General features: G+C 48.9%; 2 protein-coding genes and 1 long non-coding RNA gene across 6 annotated transcripts in view; 2 read left to right on the forward strand and 1 right to left on the reverse strand.

Annotated features, from left to right (window-relative positions):
* The window catches only part of RNPEPL1 (arginyl aminopeptidase like 1), a 41,024-nt gene extending 38,229 nt beyond the window's left edge, over positions 1-2,795 (forward strand). For 2 of the 3 annotated variants that reach the window (XM_084847685.1, XM_084847684.1), the window contains one exon: positions 24-2,795. In XM_084847685.1, coding sequence (XP_084703811.1) covers positions 24-296 — 273 coding nt within the window. In that variant the 3' untranslated portion in view covers positions 297-2,795. The remainder of the gene's footprint in view (positions 1-23) is intronic. The other variant, XR_014789639.1, reaches the window with a different exon arrangement.
* Positions 2,796-7,214: 4,419 nt separating this feature from the next.
* Positions 7,215-10,158, reverse strand: LOC146351721 (uncharacterized). The gene is made up of 3 exons (XR_014789642.1): positions 9,728-10,158; positions 8,219-8,389; positions 7,215-8,089 (listed from the first exon to the last, which is right to left on the reverse strand). It is a non-coding gene; the product is annotated as an uncharacterized LOC146351721 (long non-coding RNA).
* CAPN10 (calpain 10) overlaps positions 9,301-26,353 on the forward strand; it is a 31,323-nt gene continuing 14,270 nt past the window's right edge. For both annotated transcript variants that reach the window (XM_084847687.1, XM_084847688.1), the window contains exons 1-10: positions 9,301-9,393; positions 11,728-11,824; positions 13,275-13,478; positions 15,993-16,124; positions 17,999-18,195; positions 18,476-18,693; positions 19,512-19,653; positions 20,508-20,674; positions 22,680-22,963; positions 25,899-26,101. In XM_084847687.1, the coding sequence (XP_084703813.1) occupies positions 13,335-13,478; positions 15,993-16,124; positions 17,999-18,195; positions 18,476-18,693; positions 19,512-19,653; positions 20,508-20,674; positions 22,680-22,963; positions 25,899-26,101 (1,487 nt within the window). In that variant the 5' untranslated portion in view covers positions 9,301-9,393; positions 11,728-11,824; positions 13,275-13,334. The remainder of the gene's footprint in view (positions 9,394-11,727; positions 11,825-13,274; positions 13,479-15,992; positions 16,125-17,998; positions 18,196-18,475; positions 18,694-19,511; positions 19,654-20,507; positions 20,675-22,679; positions 22,964-25,898; positions 26,102-26,353) is intronic.

Raw genomic sequence — 26,353 nt, forward strand, 5'->3', positions numbered from 1 at the left:
ATCTTGTCCTCTTTGTCCTGTAGATGTCACGGATGTACACGATTCCATTGTATGAGGACCTCTGCACTGGCACCTTGAAGTCCTTTGCCTTAGAAGTTTTCTACCAGACCCAGACCCAGCTGCACCCCAACTTGCGGAAAACCATTCAGCAGATCTTGACCCAGGGCTTGAACCCGTTGCTTGCCATGGATACTACAGCTATTGCTGCGGATGCCCCGGCCGCGGGGCTCGAGGACAGCCCCCCCGAAGCTGCACATGGTGCCATTTCTCTCAGGGACGTAAATGTGTCTGCTTAGCTCACCAGCTCATGCCGGGTGTTTGAAGCTGGAGGGGCAGACAGGAAGAGGCAATGTAAAAAAAAGTGCTGCCGCCTTATCCTTTGTGCCACAGCTGCCACTGCTGGGGGACTGGATTTCTTGATTTCTCCCCCCAAACAGACACCCCAATGTGCCTTCAGGTGCCCGTTGCATTGGCACAGCCAGATATCAGGGATGTATCTCCTTCTAGCTGCAAGCAGGAACTGTTACAGGATGGATCTTTTGACTTGATGCATCATGAATGTGAATTCCAGGAACTGCAGTGAATTCTCTCACTGCAAATGGAAAGAGTTCTGTTTCAGGCACTTGGCAGGTGTTTTGCCTGCCAGGCCTTGAAAAAGACAAAGGCACCACTGGCTGCATGCTGTCGAGGAAGTAAGGAAAAAAAAGATGATCAGGATCATGGAGATTTGAAGGTGAGGCAGTGCTCTGCAAAGAACATGGTCTTTATCAAAACAAAGAAAGTGGTGGGGGAACCTGTTCTGTGTTGTGCTCTTTACTGTGTGATTCAGGATAATGAATCATTATTGAATAATGAAGAATCTTTTTCAAGCAGTGCCTGGATTTCGTCAAGGTGGTGAGGTGTCAAAGGTTAGGAGACTTGGGGAGGATTCAGTTTCCTCTGTCAGTTCAGTTCTGCCTTGCCTTTCCCCTTTGCAAGAAGTTCAATATCAAAATCCTGCTAAACTGCAATGGGGCCTTCATTAGTGCCTGGGATGCAGCTCTGAAAAGAGGTAGGGTGATTTGCGTCCCTGCCTCTTCTTGCAAATTAATACATGTATTGGCGAACATGGGCACAATCCACCAGTAGCTTTTCATGTGTGCTATGGTGAAATTTCTGCTCAGTTTTAAAGAGGCCAGCACAAGAGAATATCCTGGTGGTTTGTGTCTCTGTGGTCTCTTGGTGCTGCCCCCCAAACACGAGATGAACAACAGGGCTAATCTTTTTATTTCAGAAATGTCTACTCTGTGCCCAGATAGGCTTGTGCCTTGCTGAGGACATTCTTTAAGTCTCTCTCTGGATGAGAAAATGGCTGTTAGATTTGAAAGCCTGCTTCTTCCAAGCCCACCCTTTCGGTTCAGTGTCAAATGATCACCAGCTGCGCTGCTCACAGAAGCCTTTCCTTACTGACCCTTCAGCAGAGAGAGAGGGGGAGGGAGAGACCATGCAATGCTTTTCTGATGCAGAGCAGCCAGCTTACTTGGTATCAGTCCAAATGAATGGAGGGGTGGCCCCACGTGAGGCACTGGCACACCTTTTGGAAGATGACCAGAGGCAGACAGAAGGGTACAGGGTCAGGTTTTTCTGCTGTGGGAGGGGCTGAGTTCTTAATGCCTCTCTGAGGGCGGTTTGCAGCATCCAGAGAGCTGATGATTGAACAAATAGGTCTACAAAGAGGCTTCCAGAAAAGCAAGGAAAGTGCTGGAAATTGTCATATCTTTGGGGATGGGGGCAGTGCAGGAGCATGTGTGTGTTTAAATCTGTTTGCCTTTTCAAGAGACAGATGTGCTATCACTGTACACTTTGTGATAGACAGGATACACCGATACTCACTGCATTAAAGTGTAGCGGGGGCCCATTGTCCCCATCCACTTGGGAACATGCTGTAGATTTTCACCTGGAGCTGCAATTGGTGGCTCCTTGACCTGTGTTCCCTGCATGTTTGGACACAGACGACTCTCATATGTTTTACTCGGCTGCTGCACAAAGCAGTGAGTTGCAGCTGTGGGATTTGCTCAGTCTTGTATCCTCAGCATTCAAAAGTAATATTGGTTAATGTTACCCATTCCGGGGAAAGAAGGCAGCTGCATCATGTCCAGGACAGGCAGGGATGAGGAATCTTAGGCTACACTTGGCCATATACAAATGATTTACAACTATATGCAGGTGAAGGTGCTCTCTGTTAACATACTTGTTTCCACTCTCCCCTCCCCACCTTCTCTGACTTTAAATTTATTTTCATTCCATGTCAATCCCAGCTTCAGCAATAAAGCAATAATGAACTTGAGCCTCAGAAAGATGCTTCATCAGTCTCAGCAAGTTCTGCTGTCCTTCACAACAGGGGGCAATCCTATGCATGTTTAGACAGAAAAAAGGCCTACAACTCCCAGCATGCCTTAGCTAGCATAGTTGGCTTGGGCATGCTGGGAGTTGTAGGTCTTTTTTCTGTCTAAACTTTCATAGGATTGCATCTTAACTTTATTTAATTAGCAGGGAAAATAGTGGTTTTTACACACACCCCTCCCATTTGTAACTTTGCAAACAATGGGCCACTCTTGGTATGCAGCACCAGTTCCAGCCTGACAGAGACCAGCAGCCACTAGCCTTGCCCTCCTGCTGCCTTAGGCCTCTGTTTTATTGCATTTTTATTTTTCCAAGAGAATGTATGTAACCCTAATGGGAATTCCTTTTAAACGTATGTTGATGCCTTACGATAACATCACTGAGAAGTGTTGAATTAAACTAAACTTTGTGACTTTCTGAGCCTAATGGTTTGTCCTTTTTTTGCACTGCACCATCCACATTGTGTTATTCTCACCTTCCCCTCCTTCCCCAGCCATTGCTCCCAAGATTGTATAAGGGCAGGAGAATAGGGATGCAAGAGTCTTGTAGCTTTGCAGAAGACAAAATTGCTGCTCCACGTCACTCCAGATTCAAAATTAACAAAAAACAAGAGCAGTTTTAAAAGCAGCAGAACACACAATAAAAGATTGGGAGCCATGGGATTGCACGGATCTTTCCTCATCTGGTTCAGATTTATTCTGCCAGCCTTAATAGGGGTTCCTTCTTACCCAAGTTTTGAAAGTGGGATTTGAAGTCAAGAAGGAACCTCATTAGCATTAATTGTGGTCGACATTAGACTAGCACTGATGTAATAGGAAACCTTATTTAAGACTTTGAGAGCAGAAAGATTCTCTTGGGAAAAGGTAGGGAGAGGGAGGGTGCAATTCTGAACCCCCTTGCTATCTCATAATCATGGTTAAAATATCTGGAGTGCTATGTCTTCTTTTTTGGCTTTGGTGCCAGGTGAAGACTTTTTTTTATTCCCCTAGGCCTTTTAAACCACCTCGCATTTTTATTTTTAAAACAGATTTTAAGGTCTGAGCTGGTCATGTTTCCACTGTGTGAGGGGAAAATTTAGGATAATAAATCTAATTAATCAGATTCCCTGCTTACTAGCGATAGGCCCCGACTCCCTGGCTTGGGTTTAGAGAGATGCAGTTTGTTCTGTGGCACAAGAAAGCACTGAGTCCTACACAGACAACATAGTTTATACAAAGATGCTCATAGATTATATTTTAAATTATTATTAACAAAAAGTAACTGTATTTAAGACAATTATAGAAAGTAAATGTTACCATGGTACTTGTTGACAAAGGTTGAAACAGAAAGAAAACAAGACCTATTGCATACATTACCAATACAGCTTCCTGCTAGCTGTAGAGGTTACCCCTGCCAGGATTGACCACAGCCAGTCTCTTTACTTTTGTAGTTTTACACTTGAACATGAAAAGTTATGTGATTGCTTACTGTACTCCGATTGGCTACTGTACTCTTAATCCCACCTTCATATTTATTCATATTGCAGACATCTTGTTTACTTCTACAGTTCTATAGCAATTTCCCAACTTCTTCTCTGTGTTTTTACCCTGTCTGGGGCCTTATGAAGCTTATTGAGCAATATTTTTTCTTGCAATGCTCTCTTTTCCCCAGGTCAAGCTGCCTGCCATTAATAGGCCAAGAGCAAACCCTGGTTCAGAAAGCAGGCTTTTTAACTATAAACCTCTAATGTGACCATTGCCCTTTTATTTTATTTATTTATTATTAAATTTATTAATCGCCCATCTGGCTGGTCACCCAGCTACTCTGGGCGATGTACAGCATACAATAAAACAGTTTAAAACAATAAAATTCTACAATAAAAACATTTTCAAAAATACCCTAACCCACCCCAAATGCCTGCCTGAACAACCACGCTTTTAATGCATGACGGAAGCTCATTAAAGAGGGGGCATGGCGGAGTTCCCTAGGGAGGGAGTTCCACAGAGTGGGGGCCACCACAGAAAAGGCCCTCTCCCTCGGCCCCACCAGTCTAGCTGTCCTGGCTGATGGGACAGAGAGAAGGCCATCCGAGGCTGATCTTGTTAAGCGGCCTGTCTGGTGCTGCTGGAGGCGCTCCTTAAGATAGGCTGGGCCGGAACCATATAGGGTTTTAAAGGTCAAAACCAACACCTTGAATTTGGCCCGGAAAACAACTGGTAACCAGTGCAACTCCTTCAGCACTGGAGTGATGTGATCTCACTGGCGTCTGCCTTTAATCAGGCGAGCCGCCGCGTTCTGTACCAGCTGCAGCTTCCGAACCGTCTTCAAGGGTAACCCCACGTAGAGTACATTACAGTAGTCTAAACGAGAGGAGACCAGGGCATGTACTACCGATGGGAGCAGATGGTTGGGAAGGAAGGGGCGCAGCCGCCGTATCAGATGGAGTTGATACAGCGCTGTCCAGCTCACAGCTGACACCTGAGCCTCCATGGACAGCTGGGAGTCCAAAATGACCCCCAGGCTGCGGACCTGGTCTTTCAAGGGTAGCCGTACCCCATTCGACACCAGGTCAACATCCCCCAGCCTCCTCTTGTCTCCCACCAAAAGTACCTCGGTCTTGTCAGGGTTCAGCTTCAGCTTATTCTTCCAGCCACTCACCGTCTCCAGACATTTGGACAGGGATTCTACGGCCAACCTTGGTGAAGATTTGAATGAGAGGTAGAGCTGCGTGTCATCCGCATATTGATGACACTGCACCCCAAACCTCCTGATGATAGCCCCCAGCGGCTTCACATAGATATCAAATAGCATAGGGGAGAGGATGGAACCCTGTGGCACCCCACAAGTGAGTGGTCACGGGTCCGAAACCTCCTCTCCCAGTGCTACCCTCTGGTACCTGCCGGAGAGGAAGGACTGGAACCACCGCAATACAGTGTCTCCAATGCCCAACCCCTCCAGGCGGTCCAGGAGGATACCGTGGTCAACGGTATCAAAAGCCGCTGAGAGGTTGAGAACAAGGAAGGAGCATTCACCCCTATCCAGAGCCCTCCTCATATCATCTACCAAGGCGACCAAGGCCGTTTCTGTCCCATGCCCAAGCCTGAAGCCCGACTGAAATGGGTCTAGATAATCAGTTTCTTCCAAGTGTGCCTTCAACTGCATCGCCACCACCCGCTCAATCACCTTGCCCAAAAATGGCAGATTTGAGACTGGGCGAAAGTTGTTCAAAACTTGAGGATCCAAGGAGGGCTTCTTTAAGAGCGGTCTTATCACTGCCTCCTTGAGGGCTGATGGCATCACTCCCTCCTCAAGGGAGGCGTTCACCACCGCCCTGATCCCCTCACCCAGTCTTTCTCTGCAGCCCATAATGAGCCAAGATGGGCAAGGATCAAGTAAGCAGGTGGTCGGCCGTACCGATGAAAGCACCTTGTCCACTTCATCAGGAGGAAGAAGCTGGAACCGATCCCACAAAACCGGTTTGCCACAGGCCGCCTCTTGCTCACTAACTGTATCCACAGCGTGCAGAGTAACACACCTAATCTGATCAATTTTATCTGCAAAGTGCCTTGCCAAGGCCTCACAGGAGGCCTTAGAATGCTCCAGTGGTTCTGGAGCCACAGGCTCCGGACCACTTGGAACAGCCCCCTGGGACAGCACTCTGCAGACGCGATGGAGGCAGCATAATATTCCTTTTTTGCTGCCTTCACCGCCACGTGATAGGCTGAAATACAGCTCTAGCCCGTGTCTGATGGTCTTTGGAGCGAGACTTCCGCCACCAGCGCTCTAGCCGTCTCACCTCCTGTTTCAGAGCTCGTAACCGCGGATTGAACCATGGTGCAGTCCGAGCCCTGTTCAGGGGGAGAGGGCGTTTCGGAGCCACCCGATCTAATGCCCCAGTGATTGCGGCATTCCAGCCACCCACCAGGGTCTCGACCGAGTGGCCGCTGGCGTGCCCCAGAGAATCCCCAAGCGTGTTCAGGAATCCATTTGGATCCATAAGATGCCTGGGGCGGACCATTTTAATGGGTCCTCCACCCCTGCGGAGGGGTTGTGGAACCGAGAAGTCCAACGTCACCAGATAGTGATCTGACCATGACAAGGGGGTGGTGGATATACCCCCGACTTCCAGATCACTCCCCGCTTCTCCAGAAACAAACACAAGGTCTAGTGCATGACCGGCTACATGGGTGGGCCCAGTTAGAATATGGTGCAGCTCCCAGGAGGCCATGGTCTCCATGAAGTCCTGAGGTGCTCCTGTGAGGATGGCCTCCGAATGTACGTTGAAATCCCCCAACACCAATAAGTTAGGGGACTGTACACGCACATCAGAGACCACCTCAAGCACCTCGGCAAGGGAGTCAGTCGTGCAGCGGGGTGGACGGTACACGAGCAGAATCCCCAGACTGCCCTTCGGGCCCAACCTCCAGTACATGCACTCAGCAACCATTGCCATAAATGGTCATATTATACCTTTTTACATTGGCAACTTAAATTTGTCACACCTACTAGAGAGGAACGTTCTAGGACATACTGGCAACTTAAAAATGAACGAGTTGCTGATATCCACTTGGGAGCTCTTAACAAAACTACATAACATGTCCCTAAGACTGACCCTCATATGTGAGGACTGGAAAGTGGCCAATGTAACACCCATGTTTAAAAACCTGTTCGGGGGTGGGTCCAGGATTTTTTGTCCAATTAGCTCAATGTCTGTTCCAGGTACATTGGTGGGAAGTGTTATTAAAGATAAAACTATAGTGCATATAGATTCTATATTATTATAATCAACATGGGTTCTGCAAAGGTAAGTAATGTTTCATTAACATTTTAGAAAAAAAACAAGAGTCTCAGAAAACCTTAATGACTAACATTTATTCTGGCATAAGCTTTTGTGGACTATAACCACTTCATCAGATGCATGGAGTATTGAGACTTTCAGGTTTATATACAGTACATAGGGGGGTGGGGGAGTAAGAATTGTAAAAGAAGGAAATTAAATGCAAACAGTGACAGTCAATTTAACTGGTTATTCACAGTGGCTGGTAACACAAACACCCTGGCACTAGGTAAGCCAAATGTAATAAGGAAAGGGACTGAAAATAAAACTGCTGGTATCATATGCCTTTATGCAAATATATTGTGCAAACACATGTGGAATACTGTGTACAGTTCTGATCACTACTCAAAAAGTATACTGTAGAACTGGAAAAGGTGCCGAAACGGGTAACCAAAATTATCAAGGGGCTGGAGCAAATCCCCTATGAGGGAAGGTTACAATGTTTGGGGTTTTTTAGCTTTGAAAAAAGGGCAAATAAGGGAGGGCATGTGTATAAAATTATGCATAGTGTGAAGAAAGTGGATACGGAGAAGTTCTCTCTCTCATAATAGCAGAACCCAGGATCATCCAATGAGGCTCAGTGGTAGAAGATTCAGGATAGAGAAAAGGAAGTACTTCTTCACACAGCGCATAAACCACGGAATTTATTACACAAAGGTAGTAGTGACCACCAACTGGTTCAGCTTTAAAAGCAGATTAGACATATTCAAAAAGGATGAGGCTGTCAATTGCTATTCATGATGGCTTTTTGCTACCTCCATGATCGGAGACAGGCGGCACGATTCTCAATATGAGTGACTGGGAAACAACAGTATGAGAAGGTTCTTGAGCTCATGTCTTGGTTGTGGGCTTCCATGGGGATCTGGTTGGCCACTACAGAAAAATACGATGCTGGGCAAAAGAAAGAGAGCAAACAGTACTTCTAGTGTGTGTGTTGTGGTTCTTCACAATAATTCATTAACCCATGTCACCAATTATATCTAGGCACTGGAATGCCATTTGTGCTTTTAGGATGCATACCTAGCAGCGTGGCATTGTTTTATTCTGGAACTGGGGAGACCAGGGTTCAAATCCCCACTCAGCCATGAAGCTCAGTGAATTGCCTTGGGCCAGTTACTATCACTCTAGCTGATGTACCTCAGAGGATTGTTGTGAGGATAAAATGGGAGGTATGCTGTCCTGAGTTGAGCTCTGTGGAGGAAAGACATATAAACGTAATTATTAATAACAGTGGCCAGTGTAACTGTTTGCACCAGCCACTCAACATCAAGGAGCAAATCTGGGCTTAGAAGTGTCTCAAGGATTTATATGTGATTTATATATTAACAATATAGTTAGGATTTTTTGCCCCAACCTGCATCACTTCACAAGGATGGGGAGGTGCAATCCACCCCGCCCCCCCCAAGTTATAGGACTTTTTCCTGTTTAAACACGCTGAGGATTGTGCCCTTAGTCACACTGAAGGAAGAAATCAAGCGGGGAGGCCAGTGCGAAGAAGAACCACCGAAACGACCCTATTATTTGTTTTACCTGCCGAGTCTCCTGAGTTTTTTGTTTGAAAAAACAAACACCACAAAACACCCCTGGCCCATTTTGCTTAGGAAGAAAACGAATGGGGGCAAATGCAGGAAATCTGTATTACAGAAGAGGGAGCCAAAAGTTTGGATTAAAGGCAGTTCGAGCCCCAAACAGCGGCAGATTTAGGTCAGCGGAGGCTGGTGGCTCCGAGTTCTGGTGGGGCGGTGCACCCGCCCCGGGTTTCCGCGAGGGGCCCCCGAGGGGCCGAGCCCCGCCCCAGACAGGCTCAGCACCCTGGAGAGCTGCTCCAGCGCTCCGGCCGCGCCGCCAGCCCCGCGGGTGCGGGCTGCGGATCGGGAGGCCGGCGTTTGCCCCGGGCCGGCCCCCGGACCTGGCGCCCCCGCAGCCCCTTGGCCCGCATCCGAGGAGGCTCCGCCCGACGCCCGTGGACCCTCGGGGACGATTCTGCCGCGGGGGGGGGGGGGCGGGCACGCTGGGACATGTGGTTCCGGCGCGAGGGCGCGCGGGGAGCGGGAGCTTCCGCGGCCGCGAAGGGGCGCCCGGACGCGCAGCCGCACGCGCGCAGAGGCGCGGCCGTCGGCGGCGGCGCGCCGCGTGCTGCGCACCTCCCCGGGGCTGGCGGAGCGGGGAGACCCGCGCCGCGCTCCTGGCGGCAGGTGGGGCCGGGCGGGCAGGGAGGGACGCGCCAGGGCCGGCTGCGGGCGGGCGGGGCGGGGCGGGGCGGGGGGCCCTGTCGCCGGAGGGAGGGGCGGCGGCGGCGCGCGGCGGGGTGGCGCTGGGGGCGGCCCGAGACCGCGGCTTGCTCTGCCAAGATGCGGGGCGGGGCGGGCGGAGGCGCTGTCCGGCGCCGGGGGTTGGGGAGGGCCGGGTGACCCGCCGCTGCTAGGCCCCGGGAAGCCTCCGTGCGTCGTGGCGCTGCGCTGCTGGATGCCAGATTGTTTTTGCGGGGGGGATGGTGGATTCAGACAGCCGGGCAGAGCTGCTGCCTACCTGTTTGCGAGCCCCTGCAAGACACCTTGAGAGGCTGCCCCAGAGAGGAAGGCCGGGATCTCTTCTCGATCATCCCCGAGTGCAGGACACGGGACACCGGGCTGAAGTGGCAGGGAGCCAGGTTCCGGCCGAACAGCGGAGAAACCCCCTGACCGTTAGAGCAATACGGCAAGGGAACCAACCTGGGGAGGCGGTGGGCTCTCGCACGCTGGAGGCCTTCCAGACGCGGCTGGGCAGCCACCTGCCGGGGATGCCCTGACTTGGATTCCTGCACTGAGCAGGGGGTTGGACGCGATGGCCTTGTGGGCCCCCTCCAACCCTCCTATTCCAGGATTCTGTGATCTTGCTGCTGGCTGCTGGAGACAGGATACTGGGCTGGAGAGGCCTCTGGTCTGCTTTGGCGGCGTTTGTGTTTGGAATAGCTTCAGTCTGGGGCGTTCCTCCGTTAGGGCGGCCTTCCCCAGCCTGGAGTCCTCCACATGCGTTGGACTACAACGGGGCATGCTGGGAGCTGTAGTCTAACACATCTGGAGGACTCCAGGCTGGGGAAGGCTGCATTAGGGTGATGAGTTGTGTTATAGATAACAAGGCTTCTGTGCTTTTAATAGGTGCAGACAAAAGGGTGTTTTGGCCTGTGCAGCTCACCCTCAAAGAGCTGCTGCCTTTTTGTTTGATAAAAGTCTTTTTTAAAAATCTGGTGCCTAGAGCGGAGCGCTGTGGAGCATGTAAAGAGTGCCGTTCCTTTGTGCAAGTAATACTTCCTTGCCTGTCCAGAGACTGTATGGGCATGCTGTGGAATCCGAGATGCTGCTGTGCCTCACACTCGGCTTGTGCTCACTTAAGGTGGCTGTGGCCCCTGGCTGGGAGATGGACTGAGGGGAGATGGGAGGCAGTCACCTGACTGAGGGGCTGAGCCTCAGGCTCTGTCTTGGCCTACAGAGGCAGACATCTTTTGTCAAATGCACCTTGTGTGAATGGGGCCAGTCACCAGGCATATTTTTATGAAGTGAGTGGTAAAGCTGCATGTGCTGTGCGTTCGTTGGCAGTCATCTTGCGCTGCAGCCTTCTGGCGTGCTACACCAGGGCTGGGCAGAAAGTAGATGAGATCTACTGCTGAATAGATCTCTGGGTGATTTGCAGTAGGTCGGCAATGATTTCGGACTCCCAGTTGTTATCAGCGACAAAAAAATGACTCTTAGCTTGCCCTAAATTACATTGTGAAAGTAAGAAAACTTGGGGTAACCAGGAGTGGATTTTTAGTGGGAATCACTCTGTTTTTATTCAGCTGTGGTTTTTATGTTCTGAACTTTTTGTAAACTGCTTTTTTGCAAACCCTGAAAGGCAATATAGAAATAAAATAAATAAATAAATGTCTAGTTTTGCCCCAGCTTTCCGGGCGGGGGGAGGGGGGTATTTCTTTTAAACCAGGTTTCTAGTTCTTATGGGTGGAAAGATATCTCCATTAATTTTTTAAAATGAGAACCTGACTCTAGGCCTCAACATCCTCCTCAAGGCAACTCACAAAACATTTATTTGATTTTTAAAATATTCTTACCCCTTTCTTCAGCTGAAAAGACTCCTAGAACAGCTTACATATCAATAAAACACAAAACAGCCCCTACAGTCAGATTTACAGTCTAAAACATCAATTAGAAACATATATAACCAATAAAACAAACCAAAAACATACAACTGAAGTAAGTATTAGCAACAAAATATTAAAGTCACAAAAGGGGGTAGGGGGAGGTTAAGTTGCAGAATCAGATGTCTGGGGCCCAGCCTTCCGTGACTTGCATGGCGCCATGGTCCTATGATTAGCATAACATAAAAGAAACAGCACTTCATTTCTATAAGGGGCAGAAATGTGGGTTATCCAGTACAGAATTTGATTTTGTTGGTTTTAAAAACCCACAGTGTACGTAACCATTCCTCACTCTTCTGGGTGCCTCTGGTTTTCTCAATGCAAATTGACTTTTCTTGGCACCTCTTTCCTGATTTAGACATCCAGTCTGCTTGCGGGTTCTCCAGGAAGGGGCTGTGATGTCTGAACAAGGTTGCAGCAAAAGGAGAAGGAGCGAGTGAGAGCAAGCAGACATGGTAAGCAGCTGACACTTTCCTATACACCAGGGGGAGGAAGAGGGCAGTGTAATGACTCTTGGAAACAGGAGCAGGAAAGCACAGGCAGGTACTGGGCTGTAGGGAGTGCAAAGTTTCCTTTGCTTTCTAATGACCTCACAACTTCGAGTGACTTTCTGGAGTCTTTGGTCTGTCTTCCTCCTTAAGAACGTAAGAAGAGCCCTGCTGGAGCAGGCCAGAGGTCTGCCCCAGTCCAGCATCCTCTTTCCCACAACAGTAACCAGGCAGTCGTCGAAGGGCCCTGCGAGTGCTTTCCTGCCAGCTCTGCTCGATACTGGCGCTGTGATGTGGACAGTGCCTCGCTGAGGCATTTGATGTAGATGTGCCCCCGTGGTGGCTGCTTTCTGGGGGGAAGGTAGCGCTTGCATGAATTTTGTTCGTAAAAGAGCCATAAAAACAATTAGGGCAATCGTAAACCATTAGCTTGATAATAAGGCCAGGTGTGCCATCAGATGAGGTGATAGGAGGGAGTTTCCCACACTGTAAAAATAAGAGATGTGTTTTGAGAAGACATACTCACAGGGCTGGATGAAGTCAGAGAAATAATTCTTGTGCCCCAAACGTGCCTGTAACATGCCAGGGGATTATGTATGTTGTTACAATCATTTATCTTGATAAGAAGTTTGAAATTCAACAGTGTTACCTAGACATAAAGTGGTTTAAAAGAGAAATGGTTCTTTAGGACTGTAGTTTAATGGAACATAAATTAAGGTAGTAAAAACAATCGAAACATGTTTAATAGCCTCCAAAGGGGATATAAACTACCCAGAGAGCTTTGGTTATTGGGCAGTATAGAAATATAATCAAATAAATTCTGAACACATGGAATTGGGTGTTCTCACAAGGAGAGCTTTCCCCATCTTTAATTGTCTGTAGCATGACCCTGCTAAGCTTCATGCTAACTATCACTGAGACTGATGTTATTTTTGCTCTGTTTGGAAGCCTTGACTTAAGGTGATGCTGAATGAATCAGGTGTTTGAATCTGCACATGTATTCAGTATGCTGATATTTTTATAGGAAAGAAACAAGAGAAAAATCCTGGTGGAGAGAGTGATTCTTGGAAATAAAAACTCTGCATGATCTATATCTAGAGTGAAGTATCTGGTTTTGGGAGGAATTTAAATATCTGTGGTTAATTAGGTAGCCGAGGGTTGCCTACATACTGGTAACATATTTTGAAAGAACCTCTGAACCAGGCCATATGCCACAGTAGCATCTCCTTTGGTCTGACCCATATCTCCTACCAATCAATTTTATGACCTAGAGTTCTTGTATCATTAAGAGTTCCTTTTCTGTTCCTTGCTGCCCTGTTCGTTGCCTCTCTACTTTTCTTGCAGTGCACGTGTCTCCTTATAACTCCGGCAATGTTAACTTCCCCCACCGCCGCATTAATTCCCCCATGTTTTGCAGGTTTAAGTCGGAGGCCAGCAGGCTCTGAAGTAGCTGCAAGTCCTTGCCCTTTTGTAGAAGATGCTGGAAGGCAGGGCGCTGTCAGAGCTCAAGGGAGACCTTTTCAAGGACCTCGCGTTCCCAGCTAATGACGACTCTCTCTTTTTTAACTACTCTACTCCACTGGCTCATTTCCGAGGGGAGGTTTGTTGGCTGAGACCTCAGGTTCGTTTTTGGCTGGTGTGGTATTTTGGCAAAATCCTACCACCTCAATAATTAGTGGGAGCCAAAGGCACTTTTCATATGTCATGAATTGAAGTAAAAAATAACAATAATCCCTGGATAAAGACAAGCAGAAGTTTCTTAACAGCCATCACTGTTGGTCCTTCACTTCACACTGTGAATCTGGCTTCTCAGCTTGACCATTGATACTTGCAAATGGGATGCTAGAGCACTCTTGTTCCTGTTGCCGTGGTTCAGGTGGGCTGTGCTCTCCATTCTATACTGAATGTGGCCTACTTGTGTTTATGCACGCACGCCTGCACACCAATCTCTCTCAAAAATTCACGAGCAGTTGAAAAACAATCGCAACACCTGGTCCCAGGGCCTGGTCTGAAGGCACATGAGGCAGCCCCCTTGCAAAAGCTAAGCAGGTCTGGGACTGGTCCGTGCTTGGAGGGGGGACCACCTGGGAACCACATGTAGCCACCTTGAGTTCCACAGTGGAAGAAAGGTGGGGCGTAAATGTAATAAATGAATGAATGAATAAAATGGCTCTGGAGAATGGCAGTTGGGGGTGGATGGGTCAGGAGATATGTTGGCAATGCCATGCAGGGCTGGTGTCAAGAGTCGGCATGGTTGGGCACCTGCCGAGGGCCCATGTCCCAGCAGCATCCCTCCAATGAGCCCCCAGGAGCTGCTCCTTCCCTTCACCGTGGCAACCTGCTTGTTCACCTGCCTCTTGCTTTGGCCCAGGCAACAGTGGTGGTGAGAAGACGCAGAAGCAGATGCCGCTGCCTCCTTGCTCCCTGGGTCTCTGCCTGCCATGCAAGCAAGCGATAACGCTGAGGAGAGGAGGGGGAGCAAGAGCTTGTGACCGTGGCGGTGAGAAGCCAGATTCACTGAGAGAAGGCGCCCAAGAGGGGCGCCTTGCCCAAGGGTCTGCAGAAACCTGGAGCTGGTAGTGATGTCACAGATCCCAGCCAATAGTTGCCCACCACAACTGACTTTGCCAGCATGCTGGAAACTTGCAGGAGCATTTTTCCCGCCAAAGCTTGCTCCTCCATTCTCAAAATGTTACGTTTGCCTTCTCTCTGTGTGCCTACCACACAGTTGTTTCGGTTAAAACAAAAAGGGATTGTGAATTGCTCCAAAAGGTTCTCTCCAAACTGGGAGAAGGGGCATCTAAATGGCAAATGCGGTTCAATTTAACCAAGTGTGAAGTGATGCACGTTGGGGCAAAAAATCCCAACTTCAAGCATAGCTTGATGGGATCTGAGCTAGCCGTGACCGACCAGAAAAGAGATCTTGGGGTTGTGGCGGAGATGTCAACCCAGTGTGCGGCCGCTGTAAAAAAGGCAAACTCCACGTTAGGCATAATTTGGAAAGGAACTGAGAATGAAACTGGCAACATCATAGCGCCCCTGTACAAATCTATGGTGCGACCATACTTGGAATACTGTGTCCAGTTCTGATCACCACACCTAAAAAAAGGATATTGTAGAGCTGGAAAAAGTGCAGAAAAGGGCAAATAAATGATCAAGGGACTGGAGCATCTCCCCTATGAGAGAAGGTTTCAACAGCTGGGATTGTTTAGCTTGGAAAAAAGGGGGTAAGGGGAGACATGACAGAGTTGTACAAAATTATGCGTGGTGTGGAGAATGTGGAGAGGGAGACATTTTTCTCCCTCTCTCAAAATACTAGAACCTGGCCTCATCCTATGAAGCTGACTGGTGGGAGATTCAGGACAGATAAAAGGAAGGGCTTCTTCACACAGCACATAGTTAAACTATGGAATTTGCTACCACAGGATGTAGTGATGGCCACCAGTTTGGATGGCTTTAAAAGGGGGTTAGACAAATTCCTGGAGGAGAAGGCTATCCGTGGCTACTAGTCCTGATGGCTATGTGTTACCTCCTGCACCAGAGGCAGTGAGCCTATGTACACCAGTTGCTGGGGCACATGGGCAGGATGGTACTGTTGTGCTTGTGTCCTGCTTGTGGGTCCCTGGTCGACAGCTGGTTGGCCACTGTGTGAACAGAATGCTGGACTAGGTGGACCTTTGTTCTGATCCAGCAGGGCTCTTCTGATGTTCTGATGTTCTTACCATTTGAGGGTTGAGTTGTGGCCCCTGGCAGAAGCTGTTTATTGATAGAGACGATGGGCACCTGTACGGTGAACAATTTCTTACACCTTGTCACACAGTTGCCTTATGTTTATTTGGAGGCAAGAGTACTTCTTAACCACAAAAACAGCCCAGATTATTTCTATACATCGTTGAAACAGAAAGTACCAACTGGGCAGAGAGGTCCGTGGTGCTGGTTTAGCCACGTGTAGCCTGCATGAATTGACGAGTCACGTAGTCTCGCAGGAGCAACGGAACCAACCTGTTCTCTAAAACCACTCAGAGATTAATTTCAGGGTCTGACCATTCGATTCCGAGCGTGCTTTTTTAGCATTTTACAGCAAACGTGCCCTGTTTCCGTTTTTTCAGTTCTGCTTTTCTTTTTCCCCCACCAGGAGATTTGTTCTGCGCCTCGTTTATTTTCAGATAACCAATATGAGTGGCAGGTCAAGCAGGGGATGTTGGGAGATTGCTGGTTCCTGTGCGCTTGTGCTGCTTTGCAGAAGAGTAAATACCTGTTGGCCAAGGTACAGGGAAGCACCGCGCTGTTTTCTGTGTCGCAGCCAAACCCTTTCTCCTTGTGAGGATCAGGTCCCTGTTGTGTGTTTGGGCAGCAGCCATCCCGGGATGGTATAGTGCCTGGCACAACATAAAGGGTTTTTATAAAGAATAATGTTTAACTCGCATTTGACTGGAAGGGGGTATAATGCAGGCTGAAGTACTGAATACTGGAGGACCCAGGCAGCCCTGTTTGTACCTTTCAGTCCACATATAGATGGTGATGTAGGTTTTCGAGAAAATTTTGAATTGGAAAAATTTCCTATGTGAATTAGACGAATTTGCATTGGAAAAATTTGCATTTGAAAATTTTCTGATTCCCTAGAGAGGGATTGAATGTAACATGTTTGTTTTACTTGTATTTCATAAAACAAAACCTTAAGAGTGCTTTGTTACTTTTTCCCACAATACACAACAAGTATTTCACCTGAAATATTTGAGAGGAAACATTAAGGGCATCTCTACACCATCCTAAAATCCTGCATTTAAAATGAGGCTTTCTGCTTCCGTTTTAAATGCAGGATCACAACGACTCCCTTTTTCATGTGCTTCCTTTTCCCCCACCCCCTTCCCCCTCCCCCTCCTTCTCCCTGTATCCCTATTCTCCACCCCATGTCACTGCGCACAGACTCACTGACTGGTTTTGCACGGTCACTGCAACCCACAGTGGCTTATTTCAGGCCTTTGAATTTCAGCCATAGCTTATTGTGTCATGTGAACCTGGCGAGGGTGGCTCATGCAGGGCTTTACAAAACAAATCAGACAAGGTTCCCAATAACAAATTCAGAGCAAACGCTCCAGGTGTAAGAGGCCTGACAAAACTGCACTAGACCAGTTAAGTATTTTTATTCAAAATTTATCATACCTGATGGTACAGTCATGCCAATTAATTTTTCAAAACAACCATATCAATTATATCTGGTAGTCTTTGCCTTTACTGACTGGCATACCATTGAAAGAATTTATCCACTCAGGAAAGTGAAACTATTTTTCAGCATTATCAGTTACTGTAAAACTGTTATTAGAACATATTATATCTACAGGAGTACTTGATGAAGACTTTTCATGGTTGAAATGGAAATACACCAGGGTTCAGTAGACTAGCAGATATAACTGGTAGTCTCCAGCAACACCAGACAGGCCGCTTAACAGGATCAGCCTCGGATGGCCTTCTCTCTGTCCCATCAGCCAGGACAGCTAGGCTGGTGAGGACGAGGGAGAGGGCCTTCTCTGTGGTGGCCCCACTCTGTGGAACTCCCTCCCTAGGGAACTCCGCCATGCCCCCTCTTTAATTAGCTTCCGCCACGCGTTAAAAGCATGGTTGTTCAGGCAGGCATTTGGGGTGGGTTAGGGTATTTTAAAATAATGTTTTAATGTATAATTTTCCTGTTTTAAATTGTACTGTTATTATTATTACATGTATTATTACATGTTTGATTCAGGCCTTTGCTTGCCTTTGAATCTCTGCACCCCAGATCTCAAATGCCAGGGAACTCCCAGTTCTGCAGTGAGATTAAATTACACAAATGAAGCAGAAGTTTGCACTTTGGCAATGGAAGGAGGGAAGGATATGCATTTCTGGGGAAGGGGTGGTGTTGGTGCGTTTCGAAGAACAGGGGAGAGGCATGAGTGTGAGATTTCAGCAGATGCCCTTTGTTTTCAAGCTTTTATTTGCAGTCATAAGGGCTTGAACCTTGTTCCTCTATTTAAAAAAGGCGGGAAGGAAAGGAGTCTCGGGGTGCTACACACTTCAGTGGCAAGTCCACAGTTGTGGAACCTGAAATCGTACGCCCCATCTGACCACTCCTGTTTGTGCTGACTTGCTGCTCTTCTGTTCTCACAGGTGATACCTCCAGGTCAGGCCAGCTGGAGAGACGAGAAATACAGAGGCTGCTTCACTTGTCGTGTCTGGCAGTTTGGGCACTGGGTGGAGGTCACAATAGACGACCGCTTGCCTTGCCTCGGGGGCAAGCTCTGCTTCTCGCAGTGCCAGATGGAAGATGTGTTCTGGCTCCCCCTGCTGGAAAAGGCCTACGCCAAGTGCGTGAGGGGCATGCGCGCTGCGTGCCGGGGTGTACGTTGGCACATAGTTTGAGTGTTGAGCTGCTCTGCAAGCGCACTTGCGGTGTTTTGCTTAGGCCAACCTTCTTGGAGCCCTCCAGGCGTTCTGGACTGCAGCTCCCAGTGGTCCTGACTGTTGGCTGTGCTGGCCGAGGCTGATGGGAGTTAAGAGTCTGGACACTCTGGAGGGCACCAGGTTGGGGAAGTGCTGCTGTGATATCCTGAACACACTCCCCCCCCCCCCCCGATACATTTCCAGGGTGCATGGATCTTATGAGCAGCTCTGGGCAGGCCAGGTTGCAGACGCTCTTGTGGACCTGACCGGAGGCCTAGCAGAAAGGTGGGCCCTAAAAGACCCGGGCCGAAACACAGAAAGGGAAAGGGCTGGCAGAGTTCTGGAGAAGGCAGTGTTTAGGAGACTGATGAACCTGAAGGAGAAATGCGTGATGAGCTGCTCCGTCTTCAGCTCACGGCAAGGTAAGGGATACATAGTCCTGATGGCCATGCGCTCCCCCCAGAACCATGGGCAGTCTGCCTGTGTACAGCAGTTGCTGGGGAACATGGGCAGGAGGGTGCTGTTGCACTCACGTCCTGCTTGTGGGCAGCTGGATGGCCACGGTGTGAATGGAACACTGGGCTGGATGGGCCCTTGGTCTGACCCAGCCTCAGGGCTGTTCCTACGTTCTTATGTTAAAGGAAGAATTCTGCAGAGCATGTTCAGTCTGAGGATTCGGCCGGGCAAGGAGCCTCTGGGCGGTCCTGCCACTGTCTTGCAGCACTGATAAAGCCGTGCGTCTCCCTATCCAACCTCTCTCTTGTCCTTCTGTACTTGTTTCTACTAGAAATGACTCTCTTACAGTTGAGTGAACCTGTCAAGCTCAATTTCGCTCAGCTTTTAATTTTTCCAATTGATTCGGTTGCTTCTTCATCTATTACACATATGTCTGATTGTTTTATTTGTACTGTTCAATTGTACGATCATTTACTTCTTAAGTACTTAGATGGGGGGAGGGGGGATTCATGAAAAAAGCCTGTTGCAACCAAGTGCCAGCAATAAGTGGAACCATGACGCCTCCATGGATATTTTCTTGTTGAGGGAATTTGTCCCTTTCTTCTTAGTTACCACCAAGTCTCATTGAAAGCAGTCGACTTTTTCTTGTGCACAGTGCACAGAGCAAATGCGATAGTTCTTCCTCTTTCCTTGTGGGAATGTGTGTGGAAATGGGTGCTGGATGTTTTTCCATGGCGCTTGCCTTTTCTGCATGCCTTTTCTGCTTGCCTCTTCTGCATGCCAGGTACCAGTGAACTGGGGGAGTTCCACGCCTTCATCGTGGTCGACATGCAGGATCTTTCCAAAGTGTCCAGGAAGGAGATTGTCCTGCTGAGGATACACAACCCCTGGGGAAGACGCTGCTGGAAAGGACCTTGGCGAGAGGGGTGAGTGACTTGTCTGTCAGTAGCCGCCTTCTTAGGGATGAATATCTATGTGCCATGCATGTGTGAAGGTTTCTGGTTGGCTGCCCTAGGTGCCATTTGTGGAGGGCAAATGGGAACTCCTTAAAGTCTGTCGCGAACGCCCATTAAGCCCAGCAACTGTTGCCCCTTTCCGTAGGACCAGACTAGATGTGGTGCGAGAGACCTGTGAACAGGATCTCCCTCGGGCTTGATGTTGGCATGCGACACCCTCAGACGCCTGATTGGGTCCTAGTGCCCTGGCAGGCCTCCCTGCTCTGTGTTAACACACACACCCCGACCCCTCTGTGATGGGTAGCTTGAGGCTGCCATTTTAATTTCCCTCCCTCAATGCCCCTGACCTAACAGTGCTCTGGAGCATTGTAGGAGATTAAAATGATACCCACGTTTCAGTTTCCCCACAGTGCCCCAGAGGGATGCTACATAGGGGGCCTTGTGGGAGGGAGATTAAAATGACAGATCCATGCTGCCCGGCAGTGATCACAGCGCTGTTGCTTTCTGCTGTCACTACCAGGTAAGTCGACTGGAACCGCCAGCCCCCCTCACATCTGAAGCTAGGCCTGATGTTGTGTGTGTGTGTGTGTGTGTGGACAGGGGGATTTGAATCAGGTCTGCAGTCCTGAGGAGGGGGTTGCCCCTCTCTCCATGCCATTTTCCTCATTTTAAAATAGCCCTCCCCCCACCTAAACAGGTGCACACCAAGTCTTCCTTGTGTCGTTGTTCTAGATTGCCATCCCCTTGGGGCAGGGACCTATCCTCTTCTTCTTTATAACGCACCCTGCACATCCATCTTGATTTCTATTGCCTTTGTTCTGCAGTGGTCCAGGGTGGAGCCAACTGGATCCAGTGGTTGCCGCAGAACTATTGTCCCAGATACAGGAAGGAGAATTTTGGGTTGAGGAGGAGGAATTTTTCGCAGAATTTGATGAAATCATAACGGGGTACCCAGTTACTGAAGAAGGGCAGCTTCAGAGCCTTTACACCGGTATGCTATGGCCAGAAAGAATCTACTGTTTTTCCTCCCAAGATTGCTGTGGTCCCACCTGAACTGCCGCCAGTCACCCACGTTGCAGGCCACAGCCAAGCCCTGGCTGTTTAACCCACGAGTTGGCGCGGGCACACAGAAGCAAGCACGGTTGCCTCCCACCTGCTCACCACTTCCACTTTCAGTCAACAGCATCCATTCCTGGGCTGCTTTGTGATGTCTAAACTGGGAACCTCTGCATTGTTAAGGGTTAAAGAACCCAGAGCCAGCCCCACAACAAATCATGGGTTTGCACAGTGAATTGAAAGTGGAGGTGGGCAAATGGGTGGAAACTCACTTGCTCTGGCACACTCTCAAACAACCCGCAGTTAACAAACCCTGGGTTGTTTGATCATGCAAATCGGGCCAGTAGCTTTTTAGTGCCCCCCCCCCCTTCCACTACGTCATGCTGTGCCTGGCATTTTTGGGATATGCTGAAGGATTGTCTCAGAATCCAGTATCTGGAGACTAGACTCCCAGCTTTCAGCTTTTCTTTTCAAATACACTAATAGTCACAGAGGAGATTGTGGGAAAAGTTGCAAGAATTCCCTGTGCTGCTTCATAGCTCCTGTCCCCTGTCTTCACTGGCCACGTTACCCTAATTTCCAGGCCTTTTACCTTTTTTGCACCTTTTACCTCCTCCCTAAAACAATAATTTCTTTGAAAACAAATCTTGGAACTGGACTGTCATAAATGCTTACACATTTATCTTTAAATTTTTTAAAATGATGAAAATCAGGAATATTAGCCAGATAAAACACATTGGAAGAGGCCCCCCTATCTTACAAATGCTCTCCGAAACAAAAGCGTTTTCGAGGCCCCCCCCCCCCCCCAAAAGCATGCAGTGAAGAGGGCCGGGCACGCATCTCTCGGGGTTGCCACTAAAGTGTAGAATGTGGCATCTTGGGAATGTCTGCTCTCACTTGAAACGGCTGGATGAGGTTTGAACAGATTTGATTTTAAACTTTGGCCTGATCCAAAGTGACAATAACGGAATGGCAAACCTGTGAATTCTTTTGCTATGCTTCCGCAAATTAAGAGCTTGCCTCTGACGTTTTTGGAGCTGGCTGATAAGTCCAGATCACTAACATGAGAGATGGCATTCATGGAAGATCACAGCAGCCTCTTTTGTAAGCAGCATGGAAATGGGAAGTCCCTTTTCTTGGGAGAAGCTGCCGGCCCCTTCTAGGAGTACCTTCTCACACACTGAACCGCTCGTGCGAGTAGACCCCATGGTCAATTTTAGCGCATCAACTGACTCCAGTGACGTCTCTTAAGGAAGAGGAAGGGAGCACGGCTGCATCCACCTCTGAGCAACATGCCTCGATGCCCGAGCAGAAAGCAGAAGTGGGAAGGAAACGCTCGTGGAAAAGATAGGCTTGCTGCCAACGCCACGAGCGACTGGACACAACTGGAAAAAGCTGAAGCAGCCCAGATCTGCTGTCTCTTTTGCTTGCCCACCGCATGCATAGACTCGAGGGGTGACCAAATCAGTCTCTATCCTGGCCATGTCAGTTTTGCATGTATTCAGTCATAAGTCTGTTCTGTACAATCTTCCCATAATTCTGCTTTTTTTTAAAAAAACACACAAAAATGCACATTTCTTTTTTACTGATCTTTTCCCAGTACATGCATTTTGCACACATCTCTCCCAAATATATTCATTTTTTGTATGTAGTTTTTGACCAGAGAACTGCATAGCAAAGTTCAGAAGTGCGCAATCCACAGGATGACTGTGCTCCGATCTGCTTATTAGTTGGGAAGTGGAAAATGGGTCAGTTCACTTAAAAATGTGGATCAAACAAAATTCTTCCTCCACCCCTCATTCACTCACTCACTCACTCACTCATTACATGGATCAAGGAAGAGAGCCAGTAGCTACCTGTTCTTTGAAGAGGCCCATTTCACACCTTCTGTACCTACATCCAAATAAGTGATGTGTGTGTATTTTCATCTCTCTTGACAGACAGAGTTCTGAGCCATACCCAGAAACTCTACGGGTCGTGGGTGAGGGGGCAGTCTGCGGGCGGTTGCCGTAACAACAGCACTTTCCCTACGAACCCCAAATTCTGGCTGAGGGTCTGTGAGCAGAGCGAGGTGTGCATTGCCCTCCTGCAGAAACACCGGAAGTATAGCACAGATTGGGCGGGCAGAATTCGGAACTGGCCCCGCTTAGTGGAATCGGATCCGTCTTTGACGGATGGCATCCGAGGGAAGAATTACCATGCTGTGGGACTGCATATATGGAAGGTAATGTGAAGGTTAGCTGGGGGTGGTGGGCAGGGAAGGGTGGTGGACTATTTTATTTTACAAAAAAAGTTTCTAGCCCTCAAGATTGCAGAGATGTGTGAAAATGTGACATGGACATGAATATTGTGTTTTTTTTCAAGTGGTTTGTTGTCTTTCCACATGTCTTTTCATGAGAGTGGTAATGTTGGAGTAAGGACACTGAAGAATGTCCCTCAACTGTAGTTTTCACATTTGTCAACAGTCTTCTTCAAAGCGAAAGGATGTATGTTAATTTCATGCCATTTATTTCTTTTTCTCACATTTATATCTTGCTATTCCTCCCAGAAGCTTAGGGTGGCATTCATGGGGGAAGGGTAACCTTTTTTACTCTTTCAACAAACCTGTGAGGTAGTTTAGTCTGAGAAGGTGTGACTGGACCAAAGTTTCCAAGTGAACTTAGTGGATTCAGATCCAGTTCTTTGTGTAGGGCAAGACCTACACACTTCAACCTTTCTGGATTGGGGGGGGCACATTTAGAATGTTGAGAGGGTGTTGTGGGCTCCTTCACAGAATGGCTGCTATGGTGGGCCTGGCCAGTTGCAAAACAGTCATTTCCCAGACACCGCACTGGTGAGACTGAAAGAAAGGCAACCAGCCCAAGAACCTAAGCACAAGGCAGAGGTGGGTCTGCGCTCCAAAACCAAAAACAACCCACTCTTCTGAACGCAAATACAGATGGAGCTGGGGGGCAGCCCTTGGCTTTGCAACATGCCAGCCTCCCAGTTTTTTTTCTTTATGAAACCTTAAACAAAATGAAAATCGGGAGGGGCAGGGAGCCGGGCAGGCACCAAGAGACGTCCATGGGTACCACGCTGGACACCCTGGTGCCGGACACTGTACTGCCGTGGCTCCCTGCAATGCATGCATCAGCTGCAGTCTTCCATCACATCATTTACCTCCGAGCTGCCCCTCGGTGTTGACAAGGTGCCACCATCTTCCTTTGCTCTAGGTAACCCTGAGTACAGCTTTCCCTGCCTGGGGAAGGAGGAGCGTATCCTCCTCTGAATCTTCATAGACAGTTGACATCCTCCTCTTCATAGGAACACAGGAAGCTGCCTTATACTGAGTGAGACCATGGGTCCATCCAGCCCAGTATTGCCGGCACTGACTGGCAGCAGCCGCAGCTCTCCTGGGGTTCCGGCAGGAGTTTTTCCAGCCCTTCCTGGAGTTGCCGAGGATCAAACCTGAGACCTTTTGCATGCAGAGCAGAGGCTCTACCGCTGAGCCATGCCTCCCCCCCCCCCTGCCCCCAACCTACCTTTTAGACTTGCATGACAAAATGACTGTGTGACTCACGGTGCTTCCAATTGAGGCTTTTACGGTACAATCACCCTGCCTCATTCCTGGAGGTTTAGTGATGGGTCCAGATGATACCGTTTTCCACTCCATGACACTCCCATGACTTCTGCTGCTGCTTCTGGGTTTTTGTTTTTCCTTACCACAAAAATTATGTTAAGGAGGGAAGGGAGGAATGCTACATGAAGCCTGTAGATTGATGGCAGTAGGAGTTGTCCTTCTGGAAACACCGTCAGTGGACGCCCGAACTCACCTTCGTACTTTCTTTCCAGAGACAGAGGAAGAAGCTGTCCTTCCTTCTTTCTTTCCTCTTCCTCTTCCCCCAATGCAGGGATAGCCCAGCAAATTTGGAAGGAAGCAAGTTTGCATTTAGCTTTATTTGTTATTTATTTCAAATATGTATATGGCACCCTCTAATCATATTCTCAGGCTCACAACAAAGATACAAATGCATTAAAATACATCCAATGAATCCATAAAACATACTGGAACATCATAAAAATCTTAGGCTGGATAAAATGAATCTAAAGCAGTAATAGATTAAGGGCTCAATCTGATTGGGATTCCCGTCAGCCTCCAAATTCTGAGGCTGATGGGGATCCTGTTGCAGAGCAGGAGCAGTGGCGGAGGTGATCTTCGCCTCCACTCCCCCCACTCTGCATTTTAGCTAGACAGGCTTTTTTGCCCATCTAGCTGAGGTGTCGGGGACGGGGAGGGAAGGAAGCTGGGGAAGGCTTGTATCCCTACTTCCCCAGTCTCCTCCCTGCCACCAGGGTGCCCCCTTTCTGTCCTCTCCAAGGTCACAAAGGCGGTTCTCTCTGTGCCAGCTGTGAGGGGGCGGGGAGCTCAGACTCCTGGCTGCATGATTGGAGCACCATTTCCAGCCTCGGATCCAGGAATCTGTGGTATCCTATGGCCCCCCAGACTCTGTCTAAATGGCTTTGGAGAAATATATAAAAAATATCTTAGCCTGGTGTCAAAATGGCATCAAGGTCGGCACCAGCCTAGCTTCTCTGGCAAGGGTGTTCCTTGACCAAGGGGCCACTACTGGAAAGGCCCTTTCTTCAGCAACACCCACTGCATCTCACTCGGCAGGGGTGCCAGGAGAAGGACCTCAAAAGACGGTCTTAATGTTTCAGGCGGTGCATATTGAGAGGAGTGATTCTTCAGGTATCCTGGTTCCAAGTACTGAAGGGTCTTAATGGTTAAAACCAGCCCTTTGAATTGGGCCTGGAAATGGACCAGGAGCCGGTGCAATTTGCAAAGCACTGGACTGATATGGCCATGCCGCCCGGTCCCAGTTAGCAAGCTTGCAGCTGTGTTCTGAACGGGGGTTCTGGCTCGCCTTCAAGGGTAGCCCCACATATGATGCGTCACTAACATTGAGCCCCCCAGGGGTTTCCAGGGTCAGCATATGGGGCTGCTCTGGGTGTACATTGGGATGAGGTGCAGGAGCAGTGTGAGCAGCCTTGCCTGGTGGGTATCAATGCTTGTATTCACGGTCTGCTTGGGCAACCTGACTCCTCTTTCTGATATTGTAAAATCTCAACGGTTTCCACATTTGGACGCCCAGCGCTGTGTTGACTTCTTCGCCCTCCAGGTTGAGAAGAAACAGTTCAGCCTTCCAAAGACCCTCTCTGCACCCCCAGTTTCGGGCACTGTTTGCCACTCCTACAATCGGGAGGTGCACCTGCATTGCGACCTTTCTCCTGGGTATTACCTCGTCGTCCCCAGCACCTTTCTGAACGATGCCGAGGGGAACTTCCTGCTTCGGGTCTTCTCCAGTGGAAGAATCTCCCTCAGGTGCACCCATCAGAAGGGACGTGGGAGGGGGGCGGGGGGAGAAATCTAACCCTTGCCGGCACAGGATGCTCCCTCATATGGAGCCAGACCACTGGTACTTCTCGCTCTGCGTGGTCTGCAGTGACTGGCAGCAATGGCTCTCCAGAGTTTCAAGCAGGGGGTCTTTCCCAGTCCTATCTGGAGCTGCCGGGCGCTTAGCACGGCACCTTCTGCATGCAAAGCCGGTGCTTTACCACTGAGCTACAGCCCTTC

The sequence above is a fragment of the Heloderma suspectum genome, chromosome 3, assembly GCF_057233095.1.
Source record: "Heloderma suspectum isolate Gila_16-S chromosome 3, 16-S_ref, whole genome shotgun sequence".
NCBI lineage: Eukaryota > Metazoa > Chordata > Lepidosauria > Squamata > Helodermatidae > Heloderma > Heloderma suspectum.